Source organism: Nerophis lumbriciformis, linkage group LG30 (genome assembly GCF_033978685.3).
Source record: "Nerophis lumbriciformis linkage group LG30, RoL_Nlum_v2.1, whole genome shotgun sequence".
Classification (NCBI taxonomy): Eukaryota; Metazoa; Chordata; class Actinopteri; order Syngnathiformes; family Syngnathidae; genus Nerophis; species Nerophis lumbriciformis.
This window is the reverse complement of record NC_084577.2, coordinates 18,446,365-18,462,320: the sequence shown is the minus strand read 5'-3', so window position 1 is coordinate 18,462,320 and position 15,956 is coordinate 18,446,365. Positions and strand designations below refer to the sequence as shown.

Here is a 15,956-nt window from a genome sequence, read left to right as displayed (position 1 = left end):
TGCGAAAGTGGCAAGAAATTGGACGTTTGTTCCGCACACTTTACCGACGAAAGCTATGCTACGACAGAGATGGCAAGAATGTGTGGATATCCTGCGACACTCAAAGCAGATGCATTTCCAACGATAAAGTCAAAGAAATCTGCCGCCAGACCCCCATTGAATCTGCCGGAGTGTGTGAGCAATTCAGGGACAAAGGACCTCGGTAGCACGGCAAGCAATGGCGGCAGTTTGTTCTCGCAGACGAGCGAGCTAAACCCCCTATCGACCCTAGCTTCCCTGGCCTGCTGACATCAACTCCAAAACTGGACAAATCAGCTTTCAGGAAAAGAGCGCGGATGAGGGTATGTCTACAGAATATATTAATTGATGAAAATTGGGCTGTCTGCACTCTCAAAGTGCATGTTGTTGCCAAATGTATTTCATATGCTGTAAACCTAGTTCATAGTTGTTAGTTTCCTTTAATGCCAAACAAACACATACCAATCGTTGGTTAGAAGGCGATCGCCGAATTCGTCCTCGCTTTCTCCCGTGTCGCTGGCTGTCGTGCCGTTTTCGTCGGTTTCGCTTGCATACGGTTCAACCCGATATGGCTCAATAGCTTCAGTTTCTTCTTCAATTTCGTTTTCGCTACCTGCCTCCACACTACAACCATCCGTTTCAATACATTCGCAATCTGTTGAATCGCTTAAGCCGCTGAAATCCGAGTCTGAATCCGAGCTAATGTCGCTATAGCTTGCTGTTCTTTCCGCCATGTTTGTTTGTGTTGGCTTCACTATGTGACGTCACAGGAAAATGGACGGGTGTTTATAACGATGGTTAAAATCAGGCACTTTAAAGCTTTTTTTAGGGATATTGCGTGATGGGTAAAATTTTGAAAAAAACTTCGAAAAATATAATAAGCCACTGGGAACTGATTTTTAATGGTTTTAACCATTCTGAAATTGTGATAATGTTCCCCTTTAATGAAGCCAAGAGAAAATGTTATTCTTCGAAATTTCGAGAACTCACATTTCTGAGAACAAAATAGTTTTCTCCGCATACATAATCATTTGCAGAGCAACTAAGACCTTACAAAATTTAATGAGCAAATTGTCAAACCCTAATTCTAAATATTAGGTGAAATACCTGTCTGGAGTTGACCCCTCCAGCTTGTGTTATCCTTAATCTTTGTGCTACAAAATTATTTTGCCCAACTATTAGTTTTTATGTTTTATTCATAACCAGCACCTTGTCAAAACATCCCCAAGCCAGTCCCAATCATTTGTGCTGCACATTTGTTGTGTCTTTTATATTTTTGTCACCTTTACTCTTTTGTTTCCACTTCTTCCATTGACATTTCTGAAAGTATATTTGAAATGACACCTCTTAACGCTGCTGCTCCTGGTTGTACATGCGCTTTAATCTTTCCTACATCAAGATAGCTCAGCTTCACATTGTATGAATATGAAACATCATACTCAACAAATATTTACCACATGCAATGTACCTAACTTTAGTTGAAGCTTATTGCATAAAAGTCTGGCAATTAAACAATCACAAACCCAATATTCATATTACAAAAGAGAGTAATAAGGATTACTCTGAATTATCAAGACTTAACAAAAGCTTCGTAAAGTCACACATGGAATGGTAATTAATTGTCATTGTACTTAAAACTTACAATGAAATTACATTTTCAGTACAAAATCAGACATGCATCATACAGAGTAGAGAGAATAGATACATTGATGGGTCGCTGCAAAGGTGGGAAAAAGGTCAAACATGGGGTGAGAACATGTTAAAAGTAAATAATCTTGTAGAATACACAACTGCTCAAATTATATATAAAGTAAATAATAAAAAGCTTCCACAAGTGGTCCAGAAGATGTTTCAGATGGAAACCAAATATGAACTAAAATATTTATGTGTACTCAAAAAGAAAATAAGTGTATATCATATAAAAAAAATTGGTTTGTTCCGTTGAATTTTAAAACCAATAAAGTAAATATAAGGGTAGTAAAAATAAGCCGAGGACCCAAAGAATGTGTTCATTTTAAATAAATGTACACTATTTTGTAAACTTATGCACATACTTAGAACACTAATGTGAACACATGTGATCTTTAAACGGTAGAAACATTAACAAGATTCTGTTACACACACAATGAGGTCACACTTTTATATGTAGTGATGTTCTTAGGTCTATGTTAAAGTTGAGTTTATTTAAAATCCTGCAGCTTCAATTGCTGTTGATATTCTCACTTGTGTGTACTTTTAATAGAATCTTTCATCACACTTCATCACCAGTGTGTGTTCCCATGTGTGTTTTCAACGCATCTTTTCGTACAAAACCTCGAGCGCAGATTGAACAGGAAAAGGGTTTTTCACCGGTGTGTTCTCTCATGTGTCTTTTCAAGTGCTGATCTCGCATAAAACTTTTGGCACAGATTGAACAGACAAAGGGTTTTTCATCGGTGTGTGTTATCATGTGTCTTTTCAGCTCCCAATTTTTTGTAAAACCTTTACCACAGCTTGAACAAGAAAAGGGTTTTTCACCAGTGTGTGTTCTCATGTGTCTTCTCAACTCCCATTTTTGTATAAAACATTTGCAACAGCTTGAACAAGAAAAAGGTTTTTCACCAGTGTGTATTCTCATGTGTATTTTAAAATTCATATTTCGTTGAAAGCCTTTACCACAGATTGAACAGAGAATGGGTTTTTTTTCAGTGTGTGTTGTCATGTGTCTTTTCAACTCCCAATTGTGTGTATAACATTTACCGCAGCTTGGACAAGAAAAAGGTTTTTCACCAGTGTGTACTCTCATGTGTGTTTTCATATCACTTTTTTGTGTAAAACCTTTACCACAGAATGGACAGGAAAAAGGTTTCTCGCCAGTGTGTGTTCTCATGTGTGTTTTCAGATTACGACGGCGGTTAAAAGTTTTGACACAGTGAGAACATTCAAAGTGTGTGTTGTCAGCGTGACATGTCGTATCAGCTTCAGGGTCTTCATCGTCAGTGTCAGCAGAGTGTGACGTCATGTCATCACTATCTGATAGTGGAGCTAAGAGCTTGTCTGCTTGTGATCCTCCACAGTGGTCTCCATCAGCTTCTGTTGTCATGTGTTGAGTTGAGCTGCTGCTTGGAGGCTCCGCCTCTCTCTTCTCCTCACTTTCACTTTGGACCTCATCTTCTTCAATCTTCACAATGACAACATTCAATGGAATCTTGGGGACATCAACCTCCTCTAGTCCTTCAAGATGATCTCCATTCTGACTGATGCTGTGTTCCTCCTCTTCCTCTTTAATGTTGTGAGGATGTGGCGCCGCCTCTTCCATTTCAATATGGGAGGGCTGGGGTTGCTCCTGCTCCATCCTGGAAGTCCACTCCTGCTGCTCGGGAAGAAGATGTTCTTCACAGACGTCTGCAGGACACAAAAATAAAAAAACATAATTTTGAAAGGTCCAGCTTTGCTAAGTCACATGAAACAATTAGTGTATTAATGTACTTTCCTTCGTGTGCTTAGTTTTACAGTAACTTCATTATATTATCAATAAACAAATTGGTTGATTGTTCATCTTTAATTTAACTTACTGTTTGCCAAAGTACATTTGAAGAATAGATTATAAAGATATAATGTAACAATAAATACATATTGATTAAATGAAATACTAGGCAATAAAATACAAAACGATATGATATAAAAAATTAAGTGTACCAAATTGTTCATAAATATCAGGGTTTTTTCTGCAATGTCCAACAGTCAGAAAGTCATCCTCTCAGTAAATGATAAATTCATGAGGGTCAGGCAATTCCTTTTGGTGCATTTCAGTTGTGACTAACAATATATAAAGAATAAATGTCAGTGATTATCTCACTGCAACAACACAAACACACCGACTTTAGCGTTAGCTTGTTAGCATTAGTAATCTGTTCACTCGGGGTGAGGCTAATAACTACACAAATGGAGTGCCATTTACTACTTGTACAAGATTTAATAAAGTAAAGAGTTAATATTTGATGTAATTTACCTTTGTTCCAGTGGTATACTGCCTTCTTTATTTCATACTTGTCCAACAAAGTCTCAGAGTAGAATGCAGCTGAGGTCGTTGCTTCGAGTCCGGCTTTACACTCCTCCGTAAATAAGCTAAACAGAGTCAGTCCACTTCTCGTAGCTTTGTGTATCAACATGAAGTTTGTACAAATAATACAACAACAATAAACCGCATACAGTATAAAGACTGCGGCTGAAAATCGCTGCAAGATAGTTCCACTGATCAGCGTTCTTCAGCACAAACATGCCCCAAAAAAGGGCCTGGAAAACAAAAGTTCCTTTTGTTTTTCTTTCTCTCCGTTGTCAAGTTTGTTGTAATAGAAATACACAAGAACAAAACGAGATGTCTAGCATTCTGTAAATGGCGGTGCTGTGTTTGAAAAAGAAGTATTAAAGGAGAACATTATCACCAGACCTATGTAAGCGTCAATATATACCTTGATGTTGCAGAAAAAGACCATATATTTTTTTAACCGATTTCCGAACTCTAAATGGGTGAATTTTGGCGAATTAAACGCCTTTCTATTATTCGCTCTCGGAGCGATGACGTCACAACGTCGCGTCACATCGGGAAGCAATCCGCCATCAAATCAGCTCTGTTATTTTCCGTTTTTTCGACTGTTTTCCGTACCTTGGAGACATCATGCCTCGTCGGTGTGTTGTCGGAGGGTGTAACAACACGAACAGGGACGGATTCAAGTTGCACCAGTGGCCCAAAGATGCGAAAGTGGCAAGAAATTAGACGTTTGTTCTGCACACTTTACCGACGAAAGCTATGCTACGACAGAGATGGCAAGAATGTGTGGATATCCTGCGACACTCAAAGCAGATGCATTTCCAACTGGACTGGACAGATCAGCTTTCAGGAAAAGAGAGCAGATAAGGGTATGTCTACAGAATATATTAATTGATGAAAACTGGGCTGTCTGCACTCTCAAAGTGCATGTTGTTGCCAAATGTATTTCATATGCTGTAAACCTAGTTCATAGTTGATAGTTTCCTTTAATGCCAAACAAACACATACCAATCGTTGGTTAGAAGGCAATCGCCAAATTCGTTCTCGCTTTCTCCCGTGTCGCTGGCTGTCGTGTCGTTTTCGTCGGTTTTGCTTGCATACGGTTCAAACCGATATGGCTCAATAGCTTCAGTTTCTTCTTCAATTTCGTTTTCGCTACCTGCCTCCACACTACAACCATCCGTTTCAATACATGCGTAATCTGTTGAATCGCTTAAGCCGCTGAAATCCGAGTCTGAATCTGAGCTAATGTCGCTATACCTTGCTGTTCTTTCCGCCATGTTTATGTGTATTGGCATCACTGTGTGACGTCACAGGAAAATGGACGGGTGTATATAACGATGGTTAAAATCAGGCACTTTGAAGCTTTTTTAGGGATATTGCGTGATGGGTAAAATTTTGAAAAAAACTTCGAAAAATAAAATAAGCCACTGGGAACTGATTTTTAATGGTTTTAACCCTTCTGAAATTGTGATAATGTTCCCCTTTAAGAATGCCCCTAAATGTGTCTAACCAATCAGCGTTCAACAGAACAGCCCGCCCTCAATAAGGTACTGGGAACCTTCCAAAAGTCCCACGTAGCTGGTAGGAACTTTGAAAAGTTACTGAAGAACTAAATCTACCTGGGTAGTTTTTGATGGAAACGCTGGGGGAACTTTATTTACCCGGGTAAATGGGAACGTTCCCGTACAAGTTCCTGCGGTGGAAAAGGGCCTAAGAATGTGACAGAACAAAAGGAACTTTCGACTTGCAGGAACACTGACATTTAATTTTTATATACTGCCATTTATAGCTGAAATTGACCATAAGGACTCACCTGACCCTCGTGAATTCATCAATTACTGAGAGGACAACTTTCCATCTGTTGGACATTGCGGACAAAAGCCTGACTTTTTATGACAATTGGGTATACTTTATTTTGTACATAATATTGTTTAGTATATTATTGCTTTATGTTTTATTTACTTAGAATTTAGTAAAATAACTGTGATCTTGTCTGTTTATTTACATGGTATCAGTGTAAACCACTCCTCGATACATCATCAGCCTGATTTGTGTAAACTACACTGAACTATGAAATGTGGTGGAAACACAAACGACACACTTACAGGAACCTATAGATCCAAATACTGGAGGTGCCAAAAATCTAAAGTTCCTGAACTTTTTGTGGAAAAGGGCCTCTTGTTATTGTAAGAGCGAACGCAGAGGAACTCTTTGACATACTGAGCTGCTGCATCACCTCTGAGTTGGTTAAAGTTTGTGCTCGATGATAAATCATGCCTTGCACCTGTATAGTTGAAGGTTGTGGCTAATTAGGGACCGCAATGTTCTTTTGGGACAGAGGACCCTATTGTAATTGTAAGGTTTTATTATTATTATTCCGCCGCCTCTTTGAGCTATAATTTGACTCCTTTAACATGCTTCAAAACTCACCATATTTGACACACACACCAGGACTGGCGAAAATTGCCATCTAATAAAATTTAAAAAAAAAACTCAAAATTGCGCTCTAGCGCCCCCTAGGAAAAAACACAAACAAAACTGCTTGTAACTTCCGGTAATAATGTCGTAGAGACATGAAACAAAAACCTCTATGTAGGTCTGACTTACACCTAGATTTCATGCATTGACTTCCTTCAGCAAAAATCAACAGGAAGTTGGCAATTCCCCCTTCAAAACAAAAGTTTACTAAAAACAGTCACTTTTGCCTCTTTGAGCTGTAATTTGACCCCCTTAACATGCTTCGAAACTCACCAAACTGGACACACACATCAGGACTGGCAAAAATTGCAATCTAAAAAAAAACCCAACCCCAAAACTCAAAATTGCGCCCTAGCGCTCCCTAGGAAGAAGACACAGACACAACTGCTCCTAGGAAGAAAACTCAGACAAAACTACCTGTAACTTCCAGTACGAATGTCGTAGAGACATGAAACAAAAACCTCTATGTAGGTCTCACTTAGACCTACATTTCATATATTGACATCCTTCAGCAAAAATCAACAGGAAGTTGGCAATTCCCCCTTCAAAACAAAAGTTTAGTAAAAACAGTCTCCTTTTTTTTAAACATTATCTCCTCTGAGCGCGTTTGTCGTGTTTGCTTCAAACAAGCACAGGAGAGAGATTGAACCCTTCTGATTAAACGTTGACGAAAGAGTTTTAATTACTGCTCCGGTTTTGATTTTACGAGCCTTCAAAGAACCGCTGCACTAATGCTGCTGCGCTGCTGCCGTCTCAAGATGGCCGCTTAAAAGCAGGAAGCATCAGCGTGACCACACAATGCAGAGAAGGTAGGCACTGTGCGGGTAAAGATATGTTGACTGGGCAAAGGCAGGTCCCGTCTATGGCTGCTTGCAGCTTTAATTCAACTTAAAACCAAAGACATTGCTAAGAAGATGTGACAAGGTCATTTAATCCCAGCATTTTTTACGTGAGGATTATGATGACTTTATCATCCAAACGGGGAACACAAGTCTTGTGCTGAAAGATATAAACATACCATTAGATGCCATCCCAGTGAAAGCGCATATTGTACAGTAAATGGTTGTTTTGTTATGTTTGCAATTTGTATTTCTTGTTTAGCACTTAGCAAAACTGCTACATAATGCTGGTGTTTGCCTAAAACTAGAGCTGCTTATCACTCAGCTTCTAAAACGTGTAGCTTGTCCACCTACTCAGTGGCCTAGTGGTTAGAGTGTCCGCCCTGAGATCGGTAGGTTGTGAGTTCAAACCCCGGCCGAGTCATACCAAAGACTATAAAAATGGGACCCAATACGTCCCTGCTTGGCACTCAGCATCAAGGGTTGGAATTGGGGGTTAAATCACCAAAAATGATTCCCGGGCGCGGCACCGCTGCTGCCCACTGCTCCCCTCACCTCCCAGGGGGTGAACAAGGGGATGGGTCAAATGCAGAGGACAAATTTCACCACACCTAGTGTGTGTGTGACAATCATTGGTACTTTAACTTAACTTTAACTATAGTCAGGCTAAAAAATAAAGTTCTGGATCATCATTTGTCCCAAAATGGTCGTTGTTGGCTCTCATAATGTCTGCCATGATTAGTGGTAGTTGTTTTTGATCGAAAAAGCGAGGGTTATGTGCACTGTAAAATCACAGCACCCCCCAAAAAGTTCCAGCAATGCTTAAAATGACCAACAAACCTATGAATGTATCTGTTACTACATTACAAATATACTGAGAGAATGTATATACAACTTTGTTGGAGGTTATTTAGAGTGTTAGTACGCATAATTCCCATTACCTCCAGTGTTAGCTGCCTCATGCTGTTGTTTTCCCCCAATTTAGAATGCACAAAAAGAGAGACATGTGAGCGCTTGTCTGCCATAGGGATTGTGAATGGTGGGGAAACTTTCCTGCAAAAATATGCAGTTCCCTTTTACTATTGCTCTGCTGCTATGAATAGATTACAGTTTTGTAGGGGAAAAAAGCAGTTGTTTTAATTATACAATTTATGATTATTTTTATTTTATTGTGTACAAACACAAATTTGCTTCCTACTTTCACTTCTTCACAGTGCTCCTCTCCAGTCAGGGAAGTTATAGATAGGTTTCCTATGACGTCCGCCAGCTTATGTGTCAAAACTAAGCAAAACCTGAATGCAAACACTTTTAACCAAGCACGCCCCTATTGTTATTTTCGTGCGAAATGGGTCACACATGCGTCGTGTGGGGTTGTAGAAATCGCGCATATTCAGGTCAAGGAACCACAAAGTACTACGATATTCCTATGGTCATTGTAAAGCAGAGAAAATAAAACCGAGCGACTGTCGACAGAAAGGGCCCCAACCCCCCCCCCGTTGCGAGTTGTTGTGATTATATGTAACATGTTTATGTGTGCTATGGCAAATTAGGTTTTTTCCCTTGGACTCAGTCTGGACCCCCTCCTGGGGGTCCAGCCTTTGACTGTCCCGTCTTGTCTCCCTGTAACGTATGTCTGCTCTTAGTTGGACTGTGCCGAAAATGTAATTTCAGTTGTTATGTGTCTTGTACATGTTAAATAATGGACAATAATAAAGCATCCTGAATCCATCCTGAAAGGCGCAACCTGTGGCTGGCTAGACGCAAAACGACACAATTAAGTTTCCTCTGATCATTTTGTAACAGGTAATGTGCTTTGAATTATGTTGTTTTCCTTTTCGAAAACAAAGGCTGTCGAATTAGCGAGTAAAATGTTTCTTGTGTAACTGTTGTGCTGTCGCGCCTCTTCATGCTCGCTTCAATTGCAAATTAACATATTTCACAAATGCCCGCCATACACGTACAGTGTCCTGATAAAACACAACCGGTCTTCTCTGATATGACCCATGGCACCAAACATGGATCAGTTGATATCTGGGAGTGATTAACACGAGCAATGAGCACACATTTATCTTCCTTTGTAGGCAGATTCATTTCCTGTACCCTCTCACACACAAAGAAATTGTACGCTTTTAGCGACTTATAGCCCTTGAGCTCATCCAGAGTATAGGCACTTACATTGTAAATAGTTGACGATGTCCGGGTAACTTATATCAGGGTAAGATTCCAAATCAGTAGTCCATTCATCTTTTCCCATTTTATACGGATCTCTATTGCCAATATCCTTCAATTCATGTAAAAACCTGGCTTTGCAAACACCATCTAAGGTCTGTTTGTAGAAAACTACCAAGTCCTCTTTCAAATTTCCCGAAATTAACGTCATTGTCGAAGCAAAAGTGCAAAAAATATTTAGAAAAACTGCCGCAGGCGAATAAACAAAGTTATGACACACAAGACGGCGGCTGTCGCGATGATTACCCATAATCCTTCACTAACGGAAACCCATGTATTCCATGTGTCCTTTCATGTCAATGATGAAACATACAGTTAGTAAAGATGTGAGAGTAAGAAGTAAACAAACCTGTTCTGTGTAACACAACTTGATGCTTCTTGAAAACAGCGTCCAGTCTTTGACGTTGTCGCTAGTTCCCCACTTCTGTTCGAGAAGGTTCCTCGTCGTACTCTGCTATCATTCTATATGATACTACAAATATTTTTCCACAGCCGCAGTTAGTCGCTAATTCACCAACACTCTCAGCTATTGTATTTTAAAAATTTTCACACAACCACAACACTATACACTCGCACTTGTGACTGCTTAGCGATGTGTTGATAACTTCCGTGTTTCTTTATTGGCAGCTAGCAAGCTAAGCTAACTAGCAGGCTAAGTTAGCCTCAGAAGCTTCAAAGTTCTTTGAGTCGAGTTCATTCTGACACGAAGAATAACTAAAGTTTAGTTTGACACACCTTATAAGAATGTGTACAAACGTGAAACTGGAGAAATAAAAGCATAATTAAAGACTACACTGCTCTGTAGCCTTTTACGATACGATTGCTACCCTTACTGGATCAGTCTGCGCATGTGCAAGGCAGGAGGCAACGTCACTTCCTGTTTACGTTATTCCTCTTTTTATCTAAACATAACATTATTTGCGTGCAAATACATTATTACAATTTACAATAAATTATTGCAATCTCTGCACAAAAATGGGAGCAATATAAAAACATACAACAGGGGAGATAACAGTAATAAAGTAATTTGAATACAATATAACTTAGTAATTAAAAGTAATTATTTTTGGTGGAGTTTTTATTATATTATTATGCTTATGGACAAGTAATTTTGCAAGACACGTTCCTGTCACAGACCCACTGGCTGCTAAAGCTAACTCTCCAATCAGCTGGACCCCGACTTAAGTGGACCCCGACTTAAACAAGTTGAAAAACTTATTCAGGTGTTACCATTTAGTGGTCAATTGTACGGAATATGTACTGTACTGTGCAATCTACTAATAAAAGTCTAGAATAAGAAGACATAGCAGGATTGATCAGTACCTGTGTCTCTATTTTTATTGCCTTGTCAATCAATCAATCAAATGTTATTTAATAGCCCTTAATCAAAAATGCCTTAAAGGACTTCACAAACTCACAACAATTTAAACCCACATGTCTATTATTTAATAAGATAATTGCATAAATGCTGTATTTTTTATCATCCCAGTTTCCTGAGGGGTGAGAAGCATGGTTATGGTGGTATCGTCAACCAGAAATACCCATTGAATACACTAACCTAAACCATTTAACAATCAAGCATTAGCATTTATTTCATTTAAATAAATAAATATAGGTTTGGTTTTCCATTAGTGAGTGACATTTGTTGATCATAAGAAACATCTGCCCCTCCCCCATCAAAAAGTATGAATGCATATTATAAGGATTTGCACTGATAAAACTTCCCTTTCTGATACAGACAATTGATTGATTGATTGAAACTTTTATTAGTAGATTGCACAGTACAGTACATATTCCGTACAATTGACCACTAAATGGTAACACCCGAATAAGTTTTTCAACAATTCATGGTAAAGATAGGGGGACTCAATTCAAAATAATATTTTGTAATGCATCTAACATTTATCATGATACAACATTTACATGTACTAACAATAAACTGCCTGCTCAATTACTACACATTCCATTTTTTTTATCCTGTGCTCAGCAAGGTTGTAGTTGCTCCAGTCTGCCTCCAGTTTGCAGTGTTGACTCAGGATTATCCAGTACACCTGCTTGTTTATTCTTTTTAAATTGGTGTCGCCAGATTATTATTATTATTATTTATGTGCTAAGCCACCCTGCAAGAAAACACTCTTTAAAACCATTATCTACTTTACTGCTTATCAACACCAATACAATACTTTTGTCTCAGTTGATGCACTCAACTCATAATCAATATAAAAAAACATCGCCCTGAATGCATATAAAGTACCTTTAAAAAGTAGTGTTTTGTCGATTGAAAGTATTTGAGAGTTTCTCTCGAATAAACATAGCAATAAAAACAAAATATGTAAATTTTGTGATAATAGGGTGGTCAATTAAACATAGATCAGAATTGAATTGAATGTACATGACTCAATTAGCACATTCAAACACTTAATGGAATTGATGTGTTCTGTAAAGATCCACGAATGACTTTATGACAGTTAATGATATGCTTTTCTAAGACCAGCTGTGTTCAAAGTATCATGTTTTTTGTGGCACATTGCATACAGAAAATACAAACAAAATAAAACAGCAAACATTTTAAAAACAGTGTCTAAAAACATACTGAGAAAAAGCTGAAATATTTAAACTAATAACTAAAAAACAACAGAAAGATGTCCAAAAATTAGATTGATCACACTTTTGAATATTGATTAATTGTGATTAATCTCCTTAAAATAACCCCTCACATAATTTGAATTAACTTTAAAAAATAAATAAATGCAATTTTAACATTAGAATGTCATTTACGAACATTGTGACCTGCAGCACATTCTGAAACAAATTATAAATACAGCAAACATGGGAAAATAGAGCACAAAGGTTTGAGGCAGGTGTGTCCAAACTCTATCCAACAAGGGCTGCATTCTGAAAAGTCAAAGTATGGGGGGGCCATTTTTATATTTTTTTATTTTGTTTAAAATAAAAGCCAAAAACAGACATTATATACAGTACAGGCCAAACGTTTGGACACACCTTCTCATTCACCAAACAACTTATGGTGCCAACCCCATTGATAAAGCAAGAAAGTCCACTAATCAACCCTGATTGTGAGGTTTGTCACTGACAGTTCAGTTAGGTTTTGGTTTTTCCTGTCTTTGTTTCCTGTCAGCGCTCTTATTTTGGTTATTTCCTGATTATCTCCCTGAGTGCTTTGTCCCCTCAGCTGTGGCTGATTGGCACCTGGCCACACCTGGTGTCAATCAGCCACCTGCTATTTGAACCTGCCTTCCTCTCCAGTCAGTGCTGGATTATTGTCACTACTACCTGTCATAATACTTGTCGTTGTATCTCTGTCTACTTTTGTTCACTATGCTCATGTCATAGTTCCTTCGTGTCACAGTAAATGCTTTTGTTTCTTGTCGACAGTTAGCCTTTGTGCTATTTTAGTTCATAGCCAAGTTTGTTCTTCGCCTTATGCGCGCCTTTTGTTTGTACCCTTTTGTTTTTTTTTTCTATAGTGTTAAATTAAATCATGTTTTCCTGGATAAAGCCTGCCATCTCTGCATCTTGGGGTTCGTCACCAACATACTCTGACACTGATAAGGAAAACCATTTCAGGCGACTACCTCTTGAAGCTCATCGAGAGAATGCCAAGAGTGTGCAAATCAGTAATCAAAGCAAAGGGTGGCTATTTTGAAGAAACTAGAACATAAAACATGTTTTCAGTTATTTCACCTTTTTTTGTTAAGTACATAACTCCACATGTGTTCATTCATAGTTTTGATGCCTTCAGTGACAATCTACAATGTAGATAGTCATAAAAATAAAGAAAACGTGTTGAATTAGAAGGTGTGTCCAAACCTTTGGCCTGTACTGTATATTTAATGTCAAAACTCTCCTCTCCTGAGCTTCGACCTTATCGTGGTAGAGGAGTTTGCATGTCCCAATGATTCTATAGGATATGTTGTCTGGGAGCCTTTATGCACTTGGTAGGGTCTCCCAAGACAAACAAGTCCTAGGAGAGGGACCAGACAAAGGGGCACCCACTGGAGCCAGGCCTGAAAATGGGGCTCGAAGGCCCCTCCATTGGGCTCACCACTTATAGTAGGGGGCATAGTCCAACTTCAAAGTCTTCATCATCAGTATCAGGAGAGTGTGACGTCATGTCATCAATATCTGATAGTGGAGCCAAGAGCTTGTCTGCTTGTGATCCTTCACAGTGGTCTTCATCAGCTTCTGTTGTCCTGTGTTGAGTTGAGCTGCTGCTTGGAGGCTCCACCTCTCTCTTCTCCTTACTTTCACTTTTGACCTCATCATCTGCGCTCTTCACAATGACACCAGTCAATGGAATCTTGGGGACATCAGTCCTTCAAGGTGCTCTCTATTCTGACTGATGCTGTGTTTTTCCTCTTACTCTCTAAATAAACGGGACTATGGCTTCTTCCTAAAGTGTGGGGGATGTAGCTCTACTTCCTCTGAAAGAATGGGGGAAGTAGCTCCTCATCTTCCTCTTTAAAGAGAAGGGACTGAGGGTCCTCTTTAATGTGGTTGGGGAGCTGTACCTCTTCCATTTTAACGCGGGAGGGTTGTTGCTCCAAACTGGAGGTCCACGCCTGCTGCTCCGGGAGAAGATGTTCTCCACAGACATCATGCTTCATAATTCATGTTTTCATGATATTATTTCATTTTATTTTCTCCAGCAGAATAAAAATTTCTTAGTCTTTTATCTACTTTGCTCTTGATCTAGTTAAGACCCCTTGGGCTTTATTAATGTACATTTAATCTCTTTACTGATTTGTTTTTGTCATTTTATGGCATTAGGGTGGTTAAAGAGATCAAATCCTTCTTTAATAACAACATCTCTTTTTTCCACTTATTTCTTTTTTCCAGGACTTACTGAAGGCAAGAGCAATTTTTTAAGGAACTCACATTTTTGAGAACATCCCAATAAGCACAAGGAAAGATTATATGAATACACAAACATTTTAAAGACAAAATAGTAGTTTTCCTTGCATACACAATCAATTGCAGAGTAAGCAAAAATAGGACTTAAAAAAAAGAATGAGATAATATTAGTATCACCAAACTTGTCCCAATCATTTGTGTTGGTTCGTTTCTGCTGCAAAATGTTTTTGTTTAATATTGTAGTTTTTATGTTATTAAAGTGTTCTTCATAAACAGTCCCCCGGCCCCACACACACACACAGCTTGTCAAAACGTCCCCAATGCAGTCCCAATTGTTTGTGCTACAAAAATGTTTTGTCTATTATAGTTTTATAGTCAACACAAATCCTCATTGACACAACAATATAACTCTAATTTTGTATACTGTCAATATTTTATATTCCATTTCTCAAATCATGGGATTAATAATGTCACATATGGCAGGCGTTATTTTAAAAGCTTTATCATACAGTAAATTGCCTAGTTTTTCATGCAAGGCCCATGAACAACGAAATAAAACACTTATTTAATTTTATAGTACAGATCTTCATTTAATGTTTATTAAATAATAATAAAATAATTATGTTTTCTTTACATCAACACACAAAAGAAATATGAACATTGACAACCTGTTTTAATATTATCTTAATGTTATGTATGATATACACAAACACACTCACACACACATATATATCGATATAGACACAGTACATATAACAGTTATGCACACACTTGCAAGCAAATTACACACAGAATGGCTCCAAGACGTTACACTGTCATTCAAGACAGTGTGACTATGAGGTATGAGGGGCCGTTAGGGACATTATTCAGAATTATACACTACTGAAATGCTCTCACATAAACAACTGAACTGTTTTTCTCTCACAAACACTCCTGAAACACCCTTTTACACACTACTGAAATGCTCTCATATAAACGACTATGAGAGCATTTAAGTAGTGTGTGTAAGAGTGTTTCAGTAGTGTGTGTGAGAAAAACATTTCAGTTGTTTATGTGAGAGCATTTCCGTAGTGTGTATAAGAGTGTTTTAGCAGTGTATGAGAGTGTTTCAGTAGTGTGTGTGAGAGAAAAACATTTCAGTTGTTTATGTGAGAGCATTTCAGTAGTGTGAATAAGAGTGTTTCAGTAGTGTGTGTGAAAGAAAAACATTTCAGTTGTTTGTGAGAGCATTTCAGTAGTGTGTATAAGAGTGTTTTAGCAGTGTGTATGAGTGTTTCAGTAGTGTGTGAGAGAAAAATATTTCAGTTGTTTATGTGAGAGCATTTCAGTAGTGGGCAGCACGGTGGAAGAGGGGTTAGTGCATCTGCCTCACAATACGAAGGTCCTGAGTAGTCTTGGGTTCAATCCCGGGCTCGGGATCTTTCTGTGTGGAGTTGGCATGTCCTCCCTGTGACTGCGTGGGTTCCCTCCGGGTACTCCGGCTT

General features: G+C 38.5%; 1 protein-coding gene across 1 annotated transcript; it reads right to left on the bottom strand.

Annotated features, from left to right (window-relative positions):
* Positions 1-1,307: 1,307 nt before the first annotated feature.
* On the bottom strand, positions 1,308-10,048 carry LOC133572743 (uncharacterized). The gene is made up of 3 exons (XM_072911972.1): positions 9,947-10,048; positions 8,310-8,331; positions 1,308-3,402 (listed from the first exon to the last, which is right to left on the bottom strand). The coding sequence occupies exon 3, from the start codon at positions 3,350-3,352 to the stop codon at positions 2,270-2,272; it is 1,083 nt and encodes a 360-aa protein (XP_072768073.1). The 5' UTR covers positions 3,353-3,402; positions 8,310-8,331; positions 9,947-10,048; the 3' UTR covers positions 1,308-2,269.
* Positions 10,049-15,956: the final 5,908 nt, after the last annotated feature.